This window comes from Gracilinanus agilis, chromosome 2 (assembly GCF_016433145.1).
Source record: "Gracilinanus agilis isolate LMUSP501 chromosome 2, AgileGrace, whole genome shotgun sequence".
Lineage (NCBI taxonomy): Eukaryota > Metazoa > Chordata > Mammalia > Didelphimorphia > Didelphidae > Gracilinanus > Gracilinanus agilis.
Window position 1 is genome coordinate 555198859 of NC_058131.1, and position 16061 is coordinate 555214919.

The following is a 16061-nucleotide window of genomic DNA, read 5'->3' on the forward strand; positions in this document are numbered from 1 at the left end:
TCTATCCTTTTTTTAGACACTTAGAAGTGTCCTTAAAGGCAACCACTTTTTTAATCTAATATTTGCACAGCAAGTAACTTTAAAATGTTTGGATCTTCTTAATTCTCTCTGGGAAGACCTAAGTTCTAAAACTTTTTGGAGATAAGGTTATAAACAAGAATTATAGATTTCAAGCTTCAAGGGATCTTCCAAAGTCATTTTGTTCAAGCTCCTTTTTAAAAAAGGAAACAGCTACAGATATCTAGAAATTAAATCTATTAACATCCTCTGCAGATTCTTTGCTTTTTTCCATTATCATGTTGTATCCCAGGTTTCATAAGGAACATTATAACCCATCAACCTATTAATGATGTATGTAAAGGATTAGATTCCATGAAAATAGCTATTTTGCATCACTAAATAGCAGACAGGATGAATATGCATGTTAGTGATGATGTCCAAAGAAGCCTTTAAAAACTAGTCTTCCATTTTTATACCAAAAGGAAGTGGTTTAGACTAGAGGGATCTTGAAAACAAAAAGCATTCTAGAGTTTCAAGGAGGGTTTAGTTAAGACTCTTGTTTTGGTTATTTGAGGTTAAGAATAGGCTGATTGAACCTCAGCACTTTTAATAAGCAGAGCAACTTGATGCTTCACGTTTTATTTAGAACCATAACAGTAACACTAGTCTCTTTGAATATTAACCTAGTAAATGGCAGGAAGAAATAGTCCATTGACAATGGAAGGAACCTTAAAGATACTTTAGTCTGGGTTGGGGTGGGCAGCTCAGTGGCTGAGTGGATTGAGAGCCAAGACCCAGAGACAGGAGATCCTTGGTTTAGTGGCCTCAGACAATCTTAACTATGTGACCCTGGGCAAGTCACTTGCCACTCATGTGTTGACCCAATATGACCCAATATATAAAAAATGGAAGTTTAAAGAAGAAAAAAGATAGTTTAAATCTCATCATAGTAGTTGTCACAGTAGCATTTATATAATGCTTTGAGCTTTGCCAAGAGCTTTGCAAATAATTTCTCCACACAATGACCCTGTGAGGTAGATGCAACTTTTATATCCTCATTTTTCCAGATGAAGAAACCGAGGCAGGTAGTGGTTAAGTGACTTGCCCCAAGGTAGTTTTGAGTAAGAGTTGAAGTTACTTGTTGAACTTGGTCTAATTGGCTCTAGGTCTCTATTGGCTGTGCCACTCAGCTGCCTCTTCAATTTAGGTGATGAAACTCATGTCCAGACATTTGACTACAATTCTAGCTCTCCCAGGGCTAGTGTTCTACAATCAGTGCCTAGCTGCCTTTAAGTACAACTGTATATGCTGAGCAAAAAAATAAAAAAGAGATGAGAGGACTATTTTGGCAGAAAAATTTTTTCCATGTCCAAATAGTCTCGTCTTTTAATATAGTCCTCCTTGCTACCTCTGAATCTATTTAATTTCATTTGTAGTTTTAGGTTTGCCTAATTGCAGCTATTCACAAATGGCTGCTTGGTTAGGAGACTTCTCATGATTTCCATCAGACCTTTCAAATTGCACTATAATTATGGCTTTTAACACCAAAATTGAGTAGGCTATCCTTTGAACTCATAAATTAGTGAAGTCAAGCTCATACATAGAAACATCCCTTTTCTAATATTGAGTAAAATTTGGGCAGAGCTATTTTGCCCCATAGCAGATGTATAACTTTCTACTTTCTGCCTCCTTGAAGAATCCCATCTACAAATTCCCTTAATCTCTCTTCAAACACTTGTATAAAGTAATTTAGATCCTCATAAGGCAGTCTATTCTATTTTTGGTCATTATGATTATAAAAAATTGCAGTTACAGAGCTTCTTACTAATTAATGCCTATTGGTTTTAATTACATTTCTACTGCTCCTCAGGGTTTTATCAAAAACTGTTCACCTCTGAGGCAGATAGTAATGACTTATTGATGGGGATCTTAAACTTAAAGAAGTGAGTTGGACAGTGTCCTGGTAGTTGTCAGACTGTGATTTGAAACTTGTCCCATATTATTACTCAACACGAAGATGCTTCTGTTTTTGCCTAACTATACAGTTAAATTCCATTTGACATGACAGTCTTTCATATATTTGAAGATAGCTATTTATAAGTTCCTATATTCTGTAGGCCAAAAGTTTCAGTTTGTTCAGTCATTAGTGGTTTTGAAATCCTATCTCTTCTTTTACCTCTAATCCTACATTTGTTGGAATTGGGTTTTTTAAGATGTGACATTCTAAATTTCTAGGAAAAGGCAAACTTCTTTTAAGAATACAATTACAGGGAGTATAGCCAGTTTGCCAAGGGGATATGATGGCTATTATCTACTATTACATTACACATGTGGTGGGTGAGGATACATATCTTAAGGTATCATTATTTGGGGTTTAGCAGTAAGCCCTATTCCTACTGTAAAGCTTAATTTAGAACATGATGTGTGATATACCTAGACTTTGCAAAAAAAAAGTTCATTTTACTAGTTAAGCTGTTTTAGCTAAGCCTTTTGAAATTTATTGTATTATGAAAATCAGACAAATACTTAAATGTAGCTGTGGCCTAATAATAAGTGCAAGAGGTCAAGATCTTATCCATCCTTTCTCATCTTGTAAAACTAGTCCACATCCTCTCATAAATTGGACAATCCAGTATGCTATAGTGACTTCTCTGGAGGAAGTCCTTCTGTATCTTTCTTCTTGCTACATTCTTGACTCAACTGCCTTCTTTTCCTATCCTGCACATCTACTTTATTAAAAAAAAATTTTTTTTTTAAACCCTTAACTTCTGTGTATTGGCTTCTAGGTGGAAGAGTGGTAAGGGTGGGCAATGGGGGTCAAGTGACTTGCCCAGGGTCACACAGCTGGGAAGTGTCTGAGGCCAGATTTGAACCTAGGACCTCCCATCTCTAGGCCTGGCTCTCAATCCACTGAGCTACCCAGCTGCCCCTTTAGATAATATTTTGTAACCTCTTTATGTCCATCAATAGTTATTCTATTTTTCTTACGGTGAAATTATTCATAGACATGTAGTAGAACTGAAACAGTGTTAACATTTACATTTTTTTGCTTCTGTGTCTTTCTGATTTTGTGTATGCTTATCATGAGTCAATGGCACTATCAGATGTTCAAATATTAAGTGAAATGATTATTCTAAAATCAACTCTGAAACTCCTTTATTTGTCCCTTTAAAGAACCTGAGTTAATCCTTTTAGTTGCAATTTTGTTACAGCTTCTGGTTTTTTTTGAAAATAATTATTTTTGGTAAGTTTATATTCCTTTACTAGTATATATTCAAATAAGATTATAAAAATTCCATAGACTCTAAACCTAGCAGTTTTAATAAGAATTTATATAGACTTAAAAATAAATACCTCTTAAACTTTTGGTGTGTGTATGTGTGTGTGTGTATGTGTGTCTTACCTGGTTTTGGTCATATATTTCTGTAAATCTCTAGTGAACACATTAGTTTTTTTTATCACTTTATAAGTCTTTTAGCATGTACTTTAAAAATTCTGCTTATTAATGTGTGCCACATTTGTTTTTTACTACTGTTTGCATTTGCCAGGATTAGGTGGGTATATGGTTTAAGTGCTTCTATTAATATCTGGATATAAGAAGTGGATAGTTTTGCCTATGTAAGCATGTGTGCTGCTTTAAAGTTTTTAAAAATGTGGGGGGAGGGGGCGGCAGCAGCTGGTTGGCTCAGTTGTATGAGATCCAGGCCTAGAGATGGGAAGTCCTAGGTTCAGATCTGGCCTCAGACACTTTCTAGGTGTGTGACCCTGGGCAAATCACTTAAACTCCACTGCCTAGCCCTTGCCACTCTTCTGCCTTGGAGCCAATACACATTATTGACTCCCAAGATGGAAGGTAAGGGTTTTTAAAAAAAATTTTTTTTTTTTAAGTTTTTAAAAATAGGGCTTTTATCATTTTGTGGTCAAGAAAAGCAAGAGTGCATTAATGATAACATCTGTGGCAGCTAGTCATGAGCACACTTCTGTGTTAATATATAGTAGGCTTGTTTATAAGTCACAGTTGAATTTAAAAAGTTGGATCTCATATGGTAAAATAACTAAAAATTCCGTATTTTCAGACTAATACAAAAATAACTCAGATGAATCTTAAAATAGACCCTTGTGAAAATTGAACCATAGTCCAAACCAAGCTCATGAATGATATTGACAAATTACAAGACATATACTATTTTGGTAATAGCTTTAAAAAATTTGAACTGTAGAAAGCACACTGCATTCGTGTGTGTGTGTGTGTGTGTGTGTGTGTGTGTGTGTGTGTGTGTATTTTGCATTAACCCTGGAAGAAGCTGTGATTCTAGTGATTGCAGAAGTGAAAAAATTATTAAATGCTTACTATGTACTTAACTCTGGAGACACAAATAACAAACTCAACAACCCCTGATCACAAAGAACATTCTCTATTCTAATGGAGATTATACATTGTGGGGACTAGTGGCCAGGGAAAGGAATTAAGATCTAGAAAGTCACAAAAATGGTAATTGGAAACAAATAGGAAAGAAATAACTGGGTTGAGATGAAGAACAAATAATCTCCAAGGAAGGCAGAGTCTTAACCAGCATCCATTAAGCACCTACTTAGGATATGAAAGTTACTTTGCTAAGCACTGGGAATAGAAAGCAAAAAAGTCTCAGCTCTAAGGAGCTTATAGTCTAATGGAGAGAAACAGCATAAGTCTCTTTTTACATAAGCACACATACACTGCATAGAAATAGGATAACTTTTAATTTAAGATTCTCAAGCATATTTCTATTAAGAGTTCTGTTCAGTATTCAAGAAAGTAGTTTAATAAATACTCAGTTTCTTGTGTATCCACGACCACATGTTTCTTTATATTTTACATAAAAAGGATGTAAATAGTTGGTTGTCTCAATTAAGAAACACCATGTCAAAATACAATAAAAATTCCTTTAACAACCCTAGTTACACACTAATAACTATATGCTACTTGGCTGACAACCAGAAAGGAACAAAAAGTCTTGAGGTAATTCACTATATCACAAAATTTGTATCTGCTAAATTTCATGCACTTAATTAAAAGGAGAGTGCAATCTTTTAACTAGATATTCTTTATATCTAAAGGGTTAGAATTGTCTTCTCACATTATCCTGATTATTAATTGCAAATCATATTGGGATAAGCCTATAGATGTCACGATTTGAGATGATTTTGCCTGACAGTGAAGGAGTAAAAGAATGAAGTATAGACACAACAATTTTGGGGCATGAAAATAGTCTTATATCCCTGAAGATTTTTGCTGTACCACAAAGAAATAGTTCATAATGATGATCCAGAGCTATCAAGAAAGTGTTATGCATTGTGTTGAAGTCAGTGAAGTATGACATGTTTGAAAAATTTATATTAAAGCCTTTTAATTAACAGTGTTTTGGGACTTAAGCTTTGGTTGTTTGAGAATTACTTGGATCCACCATGCCTTTGAAGATGTTGAATAAGTGTTATGGTTCTGTTAATGATAGATGTTCTTTGTATTGTTATTTTCAGTTGATGATAGTCTGCTAAAAAACACAAAGCAATTTTTATTGCCGGTTTACCTTCCATGTATATCTGCAGTAATAATAGAGGTGGCATAAATTTAAGAGGCTATCTTGTTTGCCAGCTTGCAGGCAGAACTGTTAAATTACTATGGATGAAAAGGTATCTTTCAGTTAAACATTGCAGATCCAAGGAATAATTTTTTTCCTCCATGCTTATCTGGGAGGCTATGGATTTTTTAAATGACTACCCTCCTTTCCCCATTTCCATCTTTACACTTAAGCCTTTTTCCTTATTCTTAGTCAATAAACTTTGAAGCTCAAACCAAAGGGATGATTTTTTTTCAAACCATAAAATTTTTGTCTTAGAATCAGTACTTATTGTTCAAAGGCAGGAAGAGTAGTAGTAGTAAGAGGCCAGGTGATGGTAGAGGTTAAGTGACTTGCCAGGGGTCACACAACTAGGAAGTGTCTGAGGCCATATTTGAACTTAGGACCTCCTTTCTCTATGCCAAGCCCTTAGTGCACTAAGCTACCTAGTTGCCCCCTAAAAGGAATGATTGTTAATTCTTGAACATTTTAATTAGTGTCAGGCAAGAACCAACCTGATATCCTTCCCTCCCCCAACTCTTGAGTGTTCTTGGATATACTTTATTCTGTGTCTTCCTGAATAATGTATATCAAAATTTATAGATTTCCTTGTGCTTAAAAATAGATGAGTTTATAAATAATTTCTTATGTAAAGTGAATGATTATTTTCAGGTTTTGTAATTTTAGTTTGATCTATAGTCACATTTAGGTCGTTTGGCACATTTTATCAGAGCTAGTAAGTAGTATGTCTTTTAGTATTTGCCCCTTTGTTCTTATATGTGGATACAATCATGCTACATTTTAGGCAGTAGTTCAGAAAAGCCATTTTTTTTCTCTTCATCTTCAAGTCAGTGACTGCCATAACAATTCTAGGGTCTAGGGAAGTAATTGGCTGCTATGATAGTTTGTGTGGAGCAAACTTTGAAGGTAATGAAAGGCACTAGTTTTGAGGTATTGCTTCATTTGCTTCTGAGAATTGTGAAAGGGAAGAGAACAAGGGGCAGAATTGCAGTGGGGAAGTTGAGAACTTGAGTGGTCAGTGGTTCCTGATAATTTCCTAATATTAGGGGCAAAATACACCAATCCTGAGACTATGGTACAATCTTTGATTAGATTTCTTTTAAAAACGAATTGCTACATTGTTGTTATAATTAGAATATTTTTCAGTTATTACTTTTACTCTTTAATGTATTTATTCCATAAGCATTTATTGAGCATCTATATACTAGAACCATTGGGAAAATGTAAAATAATGAATAATCCCAACTCTTAATGAGTTTACCTTTCAAATGGTGTTGGCAGTAGAACACTTTTGTTTCATATTCAATTTGATAAGATTTTTATCAACCATTTCTTTAGCAAACCCCCTTGCCCCCCATTTATTAACTGCATGCTAAACTTCAGTCCAAGTTAATGATGTAGTTTAGAGAATCTAGTGGGTTATGTTTACAGGATACCTTTTTGGAATGCCCTCTTCTATTTTAAACTGAAGGTTTGCTTGGTAGAGAATTGGTCTTTTGTAATATGATAAAAGACTTCACTCTTCTGTCTTGGTGCTTCATTCAGTTTCTGGTATAGAAGAGTAACTATGTAACGAGTCAGTATGTAATGATAGCAAACTAGTAAGTCTTGAATCATTTTAATTTTATTTAAATGTATTATTTCTTTTATACATGTAAAGTCTTAAAAGAAGTCTCTTGAAAGTCATATTTGACTTGGTAGCTCTTCTCCCTTTGTTGCATGTTAGCTAAGCATCCTTTTTATGAGCTAGTATGAGTGAGGTTATGCATCAGTTTACAGAAGTAGTTGCTCCCATTTTTGAAGATACTTATGACTTGCATACTAATGTGCATGACCTTGAGTTAGAATGGAGAATGTCTGAATAAGAAAGTTAAGATGGAAGGGGATGGAGATTATGAGATTTAAAGTCTCATAAATCATAAATGATTAAACAGTGTTAATCAGTATCATGATATTACCAAAATTACTTAAAATTTGGTGGAGCAGTAAACTTGAATGTATTGTTTAGCAGTTATTCTCTTGGGTTTTGTAGAGAATCTACTGAACAATTCGTCCGTTTTTATAAAATCACTTCATCTTTTTTTTGTGGTAAAGGGCAGAAATCATAATTATATCTTTCACAAGTTACTTAGTCATTAGAAATGTTGAGGGATCATAGAAATCAGATATTTCCCCAGTCTTTTAATGTTATTTTTTTGGCCCATCTGAATAAAAGACTTGTAAAATTGCACTGCCTAGAGCAGGACACATTATCAGGATCTAAAGTGGTTTAGTTAAGAACTATTGAAAGGTTTTGAACATTCTTAAATGTAATGAAATCAAAATAATTTATCGCCTCCCTTACCTACCACAGGAGATTCCAGTATATTTATAGACTTGAGTTTCCAAAATTGTGCTAAAGCTAACATGTATGTATAGACTATTAGTATGTGGACTATTTAACTGAATAAAGTTGACTCTTATAGGAATCATTAGTTTAAAGGAATTAGTATTTTCTTAGTCTTATTTTCCTTTAATTCATGCAGTGTTCAGCTAGCTAGTTTTATCATCATCATCATCAAATTTTATCAAGTTGTCCCATGCATGTACTAGATGATTTATAGATAGGTTAAGAAATAGTCAATGAAGTTTACAAAGAATTGATGTTGATGTGGACATACTGATTTACATAAGATATCTATAGTGTGTTATACACCTGATCATATATAAATAGAAATAGGTGTTAATAAATGAATGCTACCTAATGAATAGCTTTCAGGTATATTATGGGTATTCATCCCTGGAGGGAAAACTGGGACTTCTTTGGGTAGGACTGAGAGTTGTTTTTTTTTAATAGAAAAACATCATATACTAAGAACTATTTGAAATTAAAAGGAATGAGTTAGCTTAGCATTAGTTGGTCAAAGGAAGCACAAAAAGAAATGGATGGCTTAAGGAATCCAGATAAGTTGTTAACTTAACCTAAAAGAAGTTAGGGAAGCTAAGACAAGTTTGAGAACTTTTAAATGGAGAAAGGAGCTTAGACCTAATGCCCAAGAGCCAAGAAAGAAATGAAGAAAGGGTTTTTTTGGCGGGCATAGTGGCAAGGGAGACTATTGGTGAGATTTCAACAATGGAATGATCAGGGCCTGTACTTTGTTGATCAATGTTCCTGATCTTTTTATTGTTTCTAGAATCCATTAATTTAAGGCATTACTTACTTGGGTTAGGAGTAAAATAATAACATCTTTTGGGATAGAAAGGATTATTTTAGGGTTTGTTTTTTATTTTATTTTTTTTTTGTCTTTAAACTGTTCATCTGAATAATTATTCTCCTTCCTGATTTGGTAGCTTGTGGCTGTCTGACCCTTGCCATCAAACACCATGGCCAGCAATGTCACCAACAAGACTGATCCTCGTTCCATGAACTCCCGTGTCTTCATTGGGAATCTCAACACTCTGGTTGTTAAGAAGACTGATGTTGAGGCCATCTTCTCAAAGTATGGCAAGATTGTGGGCTGCTCTGTTCATAAGGGGTTTGCCTTTGTTCAGTATGTTAATGAGCGAAATGCCCGAGCAGCTGTGGCAGGAGAAGATGGCAGAATGATTGCTGGCCAGGTACTAGGTAAGTTTTGATTGAAATGAAGTTAATAATTTACCTTTCAAGCTTTTATCGATTATGAGCATTTTCACCATTGCAAGTCAGTAACAACTGTTGTGGGTCATAATATATATTATGGTATACACCATGAATTTATCTAATGTTTTGAGATGATGGGTAGGTCAGTAGTGGGAGGAGGGAAAAGGTAACTTGTGAAGTTTTTAAAATGTATAGTAAACCAAATAGCAAAGTAAAAAATAAAAAAATAATCTCATTTTTCTTCGTGTGTAGTAGAGGTTATATGAGCTAAAATGGCAAACTTGGTTTAAGAAGAAAAGAATATGGATTGTGGGAGAGCTAGGTGGATAGAACGGGCCTAGAGTCAGGAGGACCTGGGTTCGAATCTAGCCCAGTTACCTAGCCATGTGGCCCTGGGCAAGTCACTTAACCCTGATTGCCAGCTCTTGGCCTTCTGTCTTAGAGATAGAAAAGATAGAAAGTAAGGGATTAAAAAAAGGCCAAGATATTTCTTGTACTTCTTTATAAGGTTGCTCTAATTTCATAAAATGCAGATCATCACAAGGTTCTTAAAATTATAAAAAAATAGAACTCTGTTCTGGCCTGGACTTTAGACTTATTTGGAGAAAAGTACAAAGGATGGATATAACTGAATTCTAATCTTAAGACTGAGGATTAGTGTTACGGTTGGACAGTGGTAGGATTCAAAGTGATAGATATCTAGGGTATAGGCTATTTTATTTTTTAAAAAATTATTTAAAATTATTTTTCCATGGTTACGTGACTCATGTTCTTTCCCTCCCCCCTCCTGGCGCTAACAAGCACTTTTCCTGGGTTACACATGTATTGTCACTCAATCTCTATTTCCACATTATTCATTTTTGTAATAGAATAATCTTAAACCAAACCCCCAAATCCTATGGGTATAGGCTATTTAAAAAAGAATAAAGCAGGGGACAGCTGGGTAGCTCAGTGGATTGAGAGCCGGGCCTAGAGATGGGAGGTCCTAGATTCAAATCTGGCCTCACTTCCCACCTGTGTGACCCTAGGCAAGTCACTTAACCCCCATTCCCTGGCCCTTACCACTCTTCTGCCTTGGAGCCAATACACAGTATTGACTCCAAGATGGAAGGCAAGGGTTTAAAAAATTTTTAAAAAGAATAAAGCAGCACTGAGAATTTTGACTTATACAGATTCAGGATACTCATCAACATTAGAGTTTCTACTGAATGCCCATTCCTCAGTATAAGAACTTGAACACCTAGATTCAGGAGGTTATTTAAATTCAAACTGTTATTTTCTTTGCTTTGGTCTCAGCGAAGTTGAACAGTAACAATTTCAGCATGCTTTTAACATTTTAACATTTTACTATTAACATGCTTTCATAAATATTCAGGCATGTAATTGAGCCTTTCCCAGTCTCCATAAGGGTTGGTTGGCCTTAGAAATGAGCAAAATAGGCAATTGTGATTTAAAAAAAAATCTTACCTTTTATCTTAATAGCAATTCTAAGACAGAAGAGTAACAATAACAAGGCCTAGGCAATCAGGGTTAAGTGACTTGCCCAGAGTCACATAGCTAGAAAATGTTTTGAGGTCAGAATTGAATGCCTGGTGCTCTATCCACTAGGCTACCTAGTTGCCCCCAGCAATTGTGATTTGAGAAATTAGGTACTTAAGGCCAAAAATGTCTCAGAATAATGTGTGAAATTAGGTCATTGCTCCTTTTTTCACTTAGATATTAACCTATCTGAAGACTGTTACAATTAAAAATGATAAAGACTGATATAATAATAGAAATTAGTATTTTAATTAAAGCCATGGCCATGCTGGTAAAATCATTAGATAAGACCGCGCTTGTAAGCATTCAAAACTGCCGCCCCTGCCATTATTGTTACCTCTCCTCTCTTCCCGAGCCTGCTAGCCAAAGAGGAAGTTCAAAGTCACTTCCCCCTATTTAAAACTGTCCCTCACCTTGAATATGTAATCCAAAACAGGAAACCCGTTGGACCACTGGAAATGTAGTTTTAAGGTCCCCATGTGTCCATGGGGGGGGGGGAATATATATATATATACACACACACTTTTAAATGGTGTCTCCCAAATTCCAATAACACAAGACCTTATTTAAAATGAAAGTAATTCCCAGGAGAGGATAATACATTAAGTCACTAAAACCATATTGCATTGGTCTTTATCTTTTTTTTTTTTCCTTCATGGAGAGGGAAATCATTGAGTGCCAAAGTGAGGAGAGAGGCAGAGGGTGTAGAAAATATCCTACTGTAATGTTTTTGGGGTTTTAGATACCTATGTGCAAAGTACTATATTGGGCTAAGGAATGTTGTAGAAGGAATGAAAGACTTCTGTAAGACCCTCTATACTTATTTCATTAGTTTAATACTAATTTATATTAAACTCTTAACTAAGTGCCTACCTTTTGAAGAATGCTATACTGTTAAGAAATTTGAGAGAACAGAATGTGAAAATGACTGATTTACCTTTAAATAAATGATGGTTTTTATTCCCTTGGTGGAGTTGTCATTCAAATTTATGGTTCTTTTCAGATATTAATCTGGCCGCAGAGCCAAAAGTGAACCGAGGAAAAGCAGGTGTGAAGCGTTCTGCAGCGGAGATGTACGGGTCAGTACCAGAACACCCTTCTCCGTCCCCTCTACTCAGGTCCGGAACTTTATTATTTATAAATGCATTGCGTCCATCCATGGACATTTTCTTCTCTATCTGTTTTCTGGAAGTGGGAGGGCTAAATGAATTTTAATGCTTATTCTATGTACAGATTAGCTTGAATGTATTTTAGAATGTTTTTCCAAGTCTTCTTTCTTTGCTCCCAAGATTTTTGATTCCTGCAATTTTTTTCTTTTAGAATTTAGTGTAGTAGTATATATGGTTAGTATTAGGGTAAGACTTAAGCTTTTCAGGAAAAAAACTTAAGTTGGGAGAGAATATTTTTAATGTAGAATGGGATAAGTGTTAGTGAAGGTGTTTAATTATGACTCTAGGCCTAATTTGTTATCTGAAACACTACATTTGTGGTGTATACCTGAAATTAAGATTTTATTAAGCTTTTCCCTATTTAGTTAAGGTATGTTGTGATTCAGGGTGTTGAGGATCTCATTTGGAGCCAAGGAATTTCTGATCAAGGGATTGATTGTATGAGTGGTTTGGGAGTATGCTGAACCATTTGCTGTATGGCCTTATTTCTTCCAGTCTGCTGTTGTGATTTTGTGGTAACAGCTCCACACTGACAGTCTCTTTTGGGATTTGTCTTTCAGCTCTTCCTTTGACCTGGATTATGATTTTCAACGAGATTATTATGACAGGTATGAATTTTATTCTTCTGAAATAAAAATCAGATTTTTAGATTGATTGGTCTGTGTTGTCAAGTGAAAGCCAAACTACTGGTCAGTTTAACATCAGTTGCCATAGCTTATAGGTTCTTAGGTATCCTTGCATAGTTCTGTATGTTCATTTGTAAATTAAGTTAATATTTATTGTCTTTATTTTACCAACCAAGTTAAGGTAAGAGACTGACTCCCAGGCAGTCACATAACAGTGGTAAAAGTGAGAGTATTATACATACACACACACACACACACACACACACACACATACATATGTACCATACTCCTCCTTTACCACATCTTTTTCCCTCCATTTTTTTTTTAAGGCAACACATAACTTTGTATTTGGTAAGAGGCATTGTCCTGAAATAGTGCCTTATTTCAGGATCACTAACTTGTATGTCTGTGCCTCTGGCAACTACTTAGGAATAAGTTGCTGAATCAGTTTTTTTTTAATTTTTTTTTTAATTTTAAACCTTTAACTTCTGTGTATTGACTTATAGGTGGAAGAGTGGTAAGGGTAGGCAATGGGGGTCAAGTGACTTGCCTAGGGTCACACAGCTGGGAAGTGTCTGAGGCCAGATTTGAACCTAGGACCTCCTGTCTCTAGGCCTGGCTCTCAATCCACTGAGCTACCCAGCTGCCCCCTAAATCAGTTTTTAAATTGTTATTCTTGGGAAAAATTGTTATCCATGGAAGAAATTCCCCATATTGATGAACATAGTCCGAATATTTGAGTAAGTGTTACATACTTACCTTGGATGCTAAGGGGATAAGAATATAAGTGTCTGGATCTTATGAATTTATGTTGTAATTGGTGTTGGGAGAAAGCTCCACACTGACATCTGAAATAATCAATGCATACTTTAAACATTAAAAATTATTCAATACAAACTAGGTGCTAAAGGAATTGGCAAGGGCTTGGGTAGGTGGGAAGACTTGAGGCAGTTAAGATTTAAGAGTTTGGAAAAATGGGCAGATTTTGATGAGCATGAGAGTATTGTGGGGAACAATGGAGCAAAATTAGAGAATTGGCAATGAGCATCATAGTTAAATGAGACTGAAGTTAATCTGAATATAAGATGTAAATTAGGAAAGCAGTAGATGATGAAATTGGATTGTAAGGAATATTTAATAGATTGAATTGAACAGGTAGGTAAGGGTATGACCATATTTTGGAAAGCCTAAAAAGCCATGTTAGTTAGATTTGATGAGGTCAGAGATATTTATTAAAAGTATTTGAGTAATTGATGTGCTGAGCATGGCAAATTTGTCTAGTGTTAAACAATTATACTTCCACAGGAACAATTAAGTCTAATTCCATATATGGATCTTCTATATTAATTGAGAAAAAACTATACATATAAGATTAATTGGCCTTTAACATTATTCTTCAACTATAGAAAAAGGAAATTAAGCCATGAACTATTGTAATTTGTTTAATTTTTTTTCAGATACCTATACCATTACTCTAATTAGTAGATTAAATTCTTTGCTTTTAGGAGAAGTGAAAGTTAATGGATTATAAATAATTGTTCTTGCAAATAAGTGTCTTAGTTATATTTCATAACAAACTTTGCTTTGCCTGTTTGGAAACTCAGTAGCTCCAGATCAAATTCATGATCAGACAGAACCTTTTAGATTTCTTAGGAGTAGTCCAGGATACTAAGGTCTTTCTTGATGAGATAAACTTATTGGACTAGTTTTATTCTTGAAGTATATTAGGGCAGCTAGGTGGCTCAGTGCTTTGGGTTCCAGGTCTAGAGATGGGAGAACCCTGGGTTCAAATGTGACCTTGAACACTTCTAGGCAAGTTGCTTAATCCCCTTTGCCTACCCCTTAACTGTTCTTCATTGGGACTAATATTAGTATGTATTCTGAGATAAAAGAGGTTAGGGTTTAAAAAAGTAATGTTAATAACTTTATAAATAATATATTTTATAAACAATGTTTTTATTTATAAATTCATATTTAAAATTAAATTTATATCAACATAAATATAAGCATTTATTTTTATTTATTTTATATTTACATAAATATAAATATGTAAACATAAATAATATAAATACATATGAATAATAAATTTGTAAATAAAATTAAACTTAGTAGTAATAATAATAGCTCTGTGCAGACCCTTATGCCTTTTGCCTTAGGGATAAGTGTTGAAAAATTTTTTTAAATTAGAAATCCTTACCTTCTGATTTAGAATTAATACCAGCTATCAGTTCCAAAGCAGAAGGGTGGGAAGGACTAGGCAGTTGGAGTTAAAGTAACTTGCTTAGGGTCACACATAGGAAGGGTCTGAAGCCATGTTTAAACCCCAGACCACCTATCTCCAGGATTGTCTCTATCCACTCAGCCACCTAGTTGTCCCTTGGATCTGTTTTTTAATTGACTTTAGGGGCTCCTGATGAAAAATAATGAAGATCCTAATTCTAATAGTGAAGATCATTGTCTTCTTTACAACTTGGAGAACCCTCTGTAGAGTTAACTAGAGCAGTGGTGTCAAACTAGTTAAGACATTTACTAATTACATTTTAATCTGTTTGAGCCAGAATTTTACAGTATCGTATAGAGCTCTAAACTGTTAGGTCAGGCAATATATGTTTGAGGCAGGATTGGAAATAGCCTAGGGCCTGACTTAATATCCACTAAGCCATACTTTACAAAACTTCTTTCCTTATACTCTTGATACTTTTCCCATGATTTTTCCATTGAATATATTCCTTTTTTCTTAAATAAATTTTTATTGCAATATCTTGCTTTTTATATCCCAGTTTTTCCTGATATTTCCCTTCTCCCTTGTCTCAGAGAGCTATTCTATACGTTAAATATTTTTTAAATTAAGAGAGGAAGGAAAAACTCTAGGAAAGTGGCCAAATATCAGTGCATAATTTCAAATTGTATCCTGACTATTCTACCAAGTATCAACATTGAACACCATTCTTCTTAGTTATATGACCTGAATGTCAAAGGTCATAATGTAAAAATTGATAGCTATGGGTAGGGTAGGGAGAGTTGTCTTCTTAACCAAAGGATAGACAAATAAACTAGGTAACTTTGATTATAAAACTGAAAAGTTTCTGCACAAACCAAATTGTACATAGGGTAGTAAGGGGGAAGTATTTGGCAAAAATATTTTGTCATGTATTTTAGATAAGTATTTGATATCCATGATATGTAGACAACTAACAAAAATATAGATGAGTGGTAAAAGGATAAGGGCAAAAGTTCCAAAATATTAACAACTGTGAAAGAATACAAAACACTAATAATAGAAATGCAAATCAGAACAACCCAGTTCATTTTTTTTATGGTATTTAGAGGATGAATAGATAATCATTAACCTTAATATGATTTCTATGACTTTGAAATCAGGGCTCATATGATACTAATTGACCTCTAGGACCATCCATTTATAGCCTAGTGATTCTTCCATTCTATTTTTATTTACTGGGTCTCATCTTAATTGATAGCGTTTATTCAC

The 16061-nt window shown here is 34.5% G+C and overlaps 1 protein-coding gene across 4 annotated transcripts in view; it reads left to right on the forward strand.

Annotated features, from left to right (window-relative positions):
• Window positions 1-16061, forward strand: part of HNRNPC (heterogeneous nuclear ribonucleoprotein C) — a 52770-nt gene that overhangs the window by 17668 nt on the left and 19041 nt on the right. For 2 of the 4 annotated variants that reach the window (XM_044665281.1, XM_044665282.1), the window contains exons 3-5: window positions 8949-9222; window positions 11780-11894; window positions 12506-12553. In XM_044665281.1, coding sequence (XP_044521216.1) covers window positions 8982-9222; window positions 11780-11894; window positions 12506-12553 — 404 coding nt within the window. In that variant the 5' untranslated portion in view covers window positions 8949-8981. The remainder of the gene's footprint in view (window positions 1-8948; window positions 9223-11779; window positions 11895-12505; window positions 12554-16061) is intronic. The other 2 variants (XM_044665283.1, XM_044665284.1) reach the window with 1 other exon arrangement.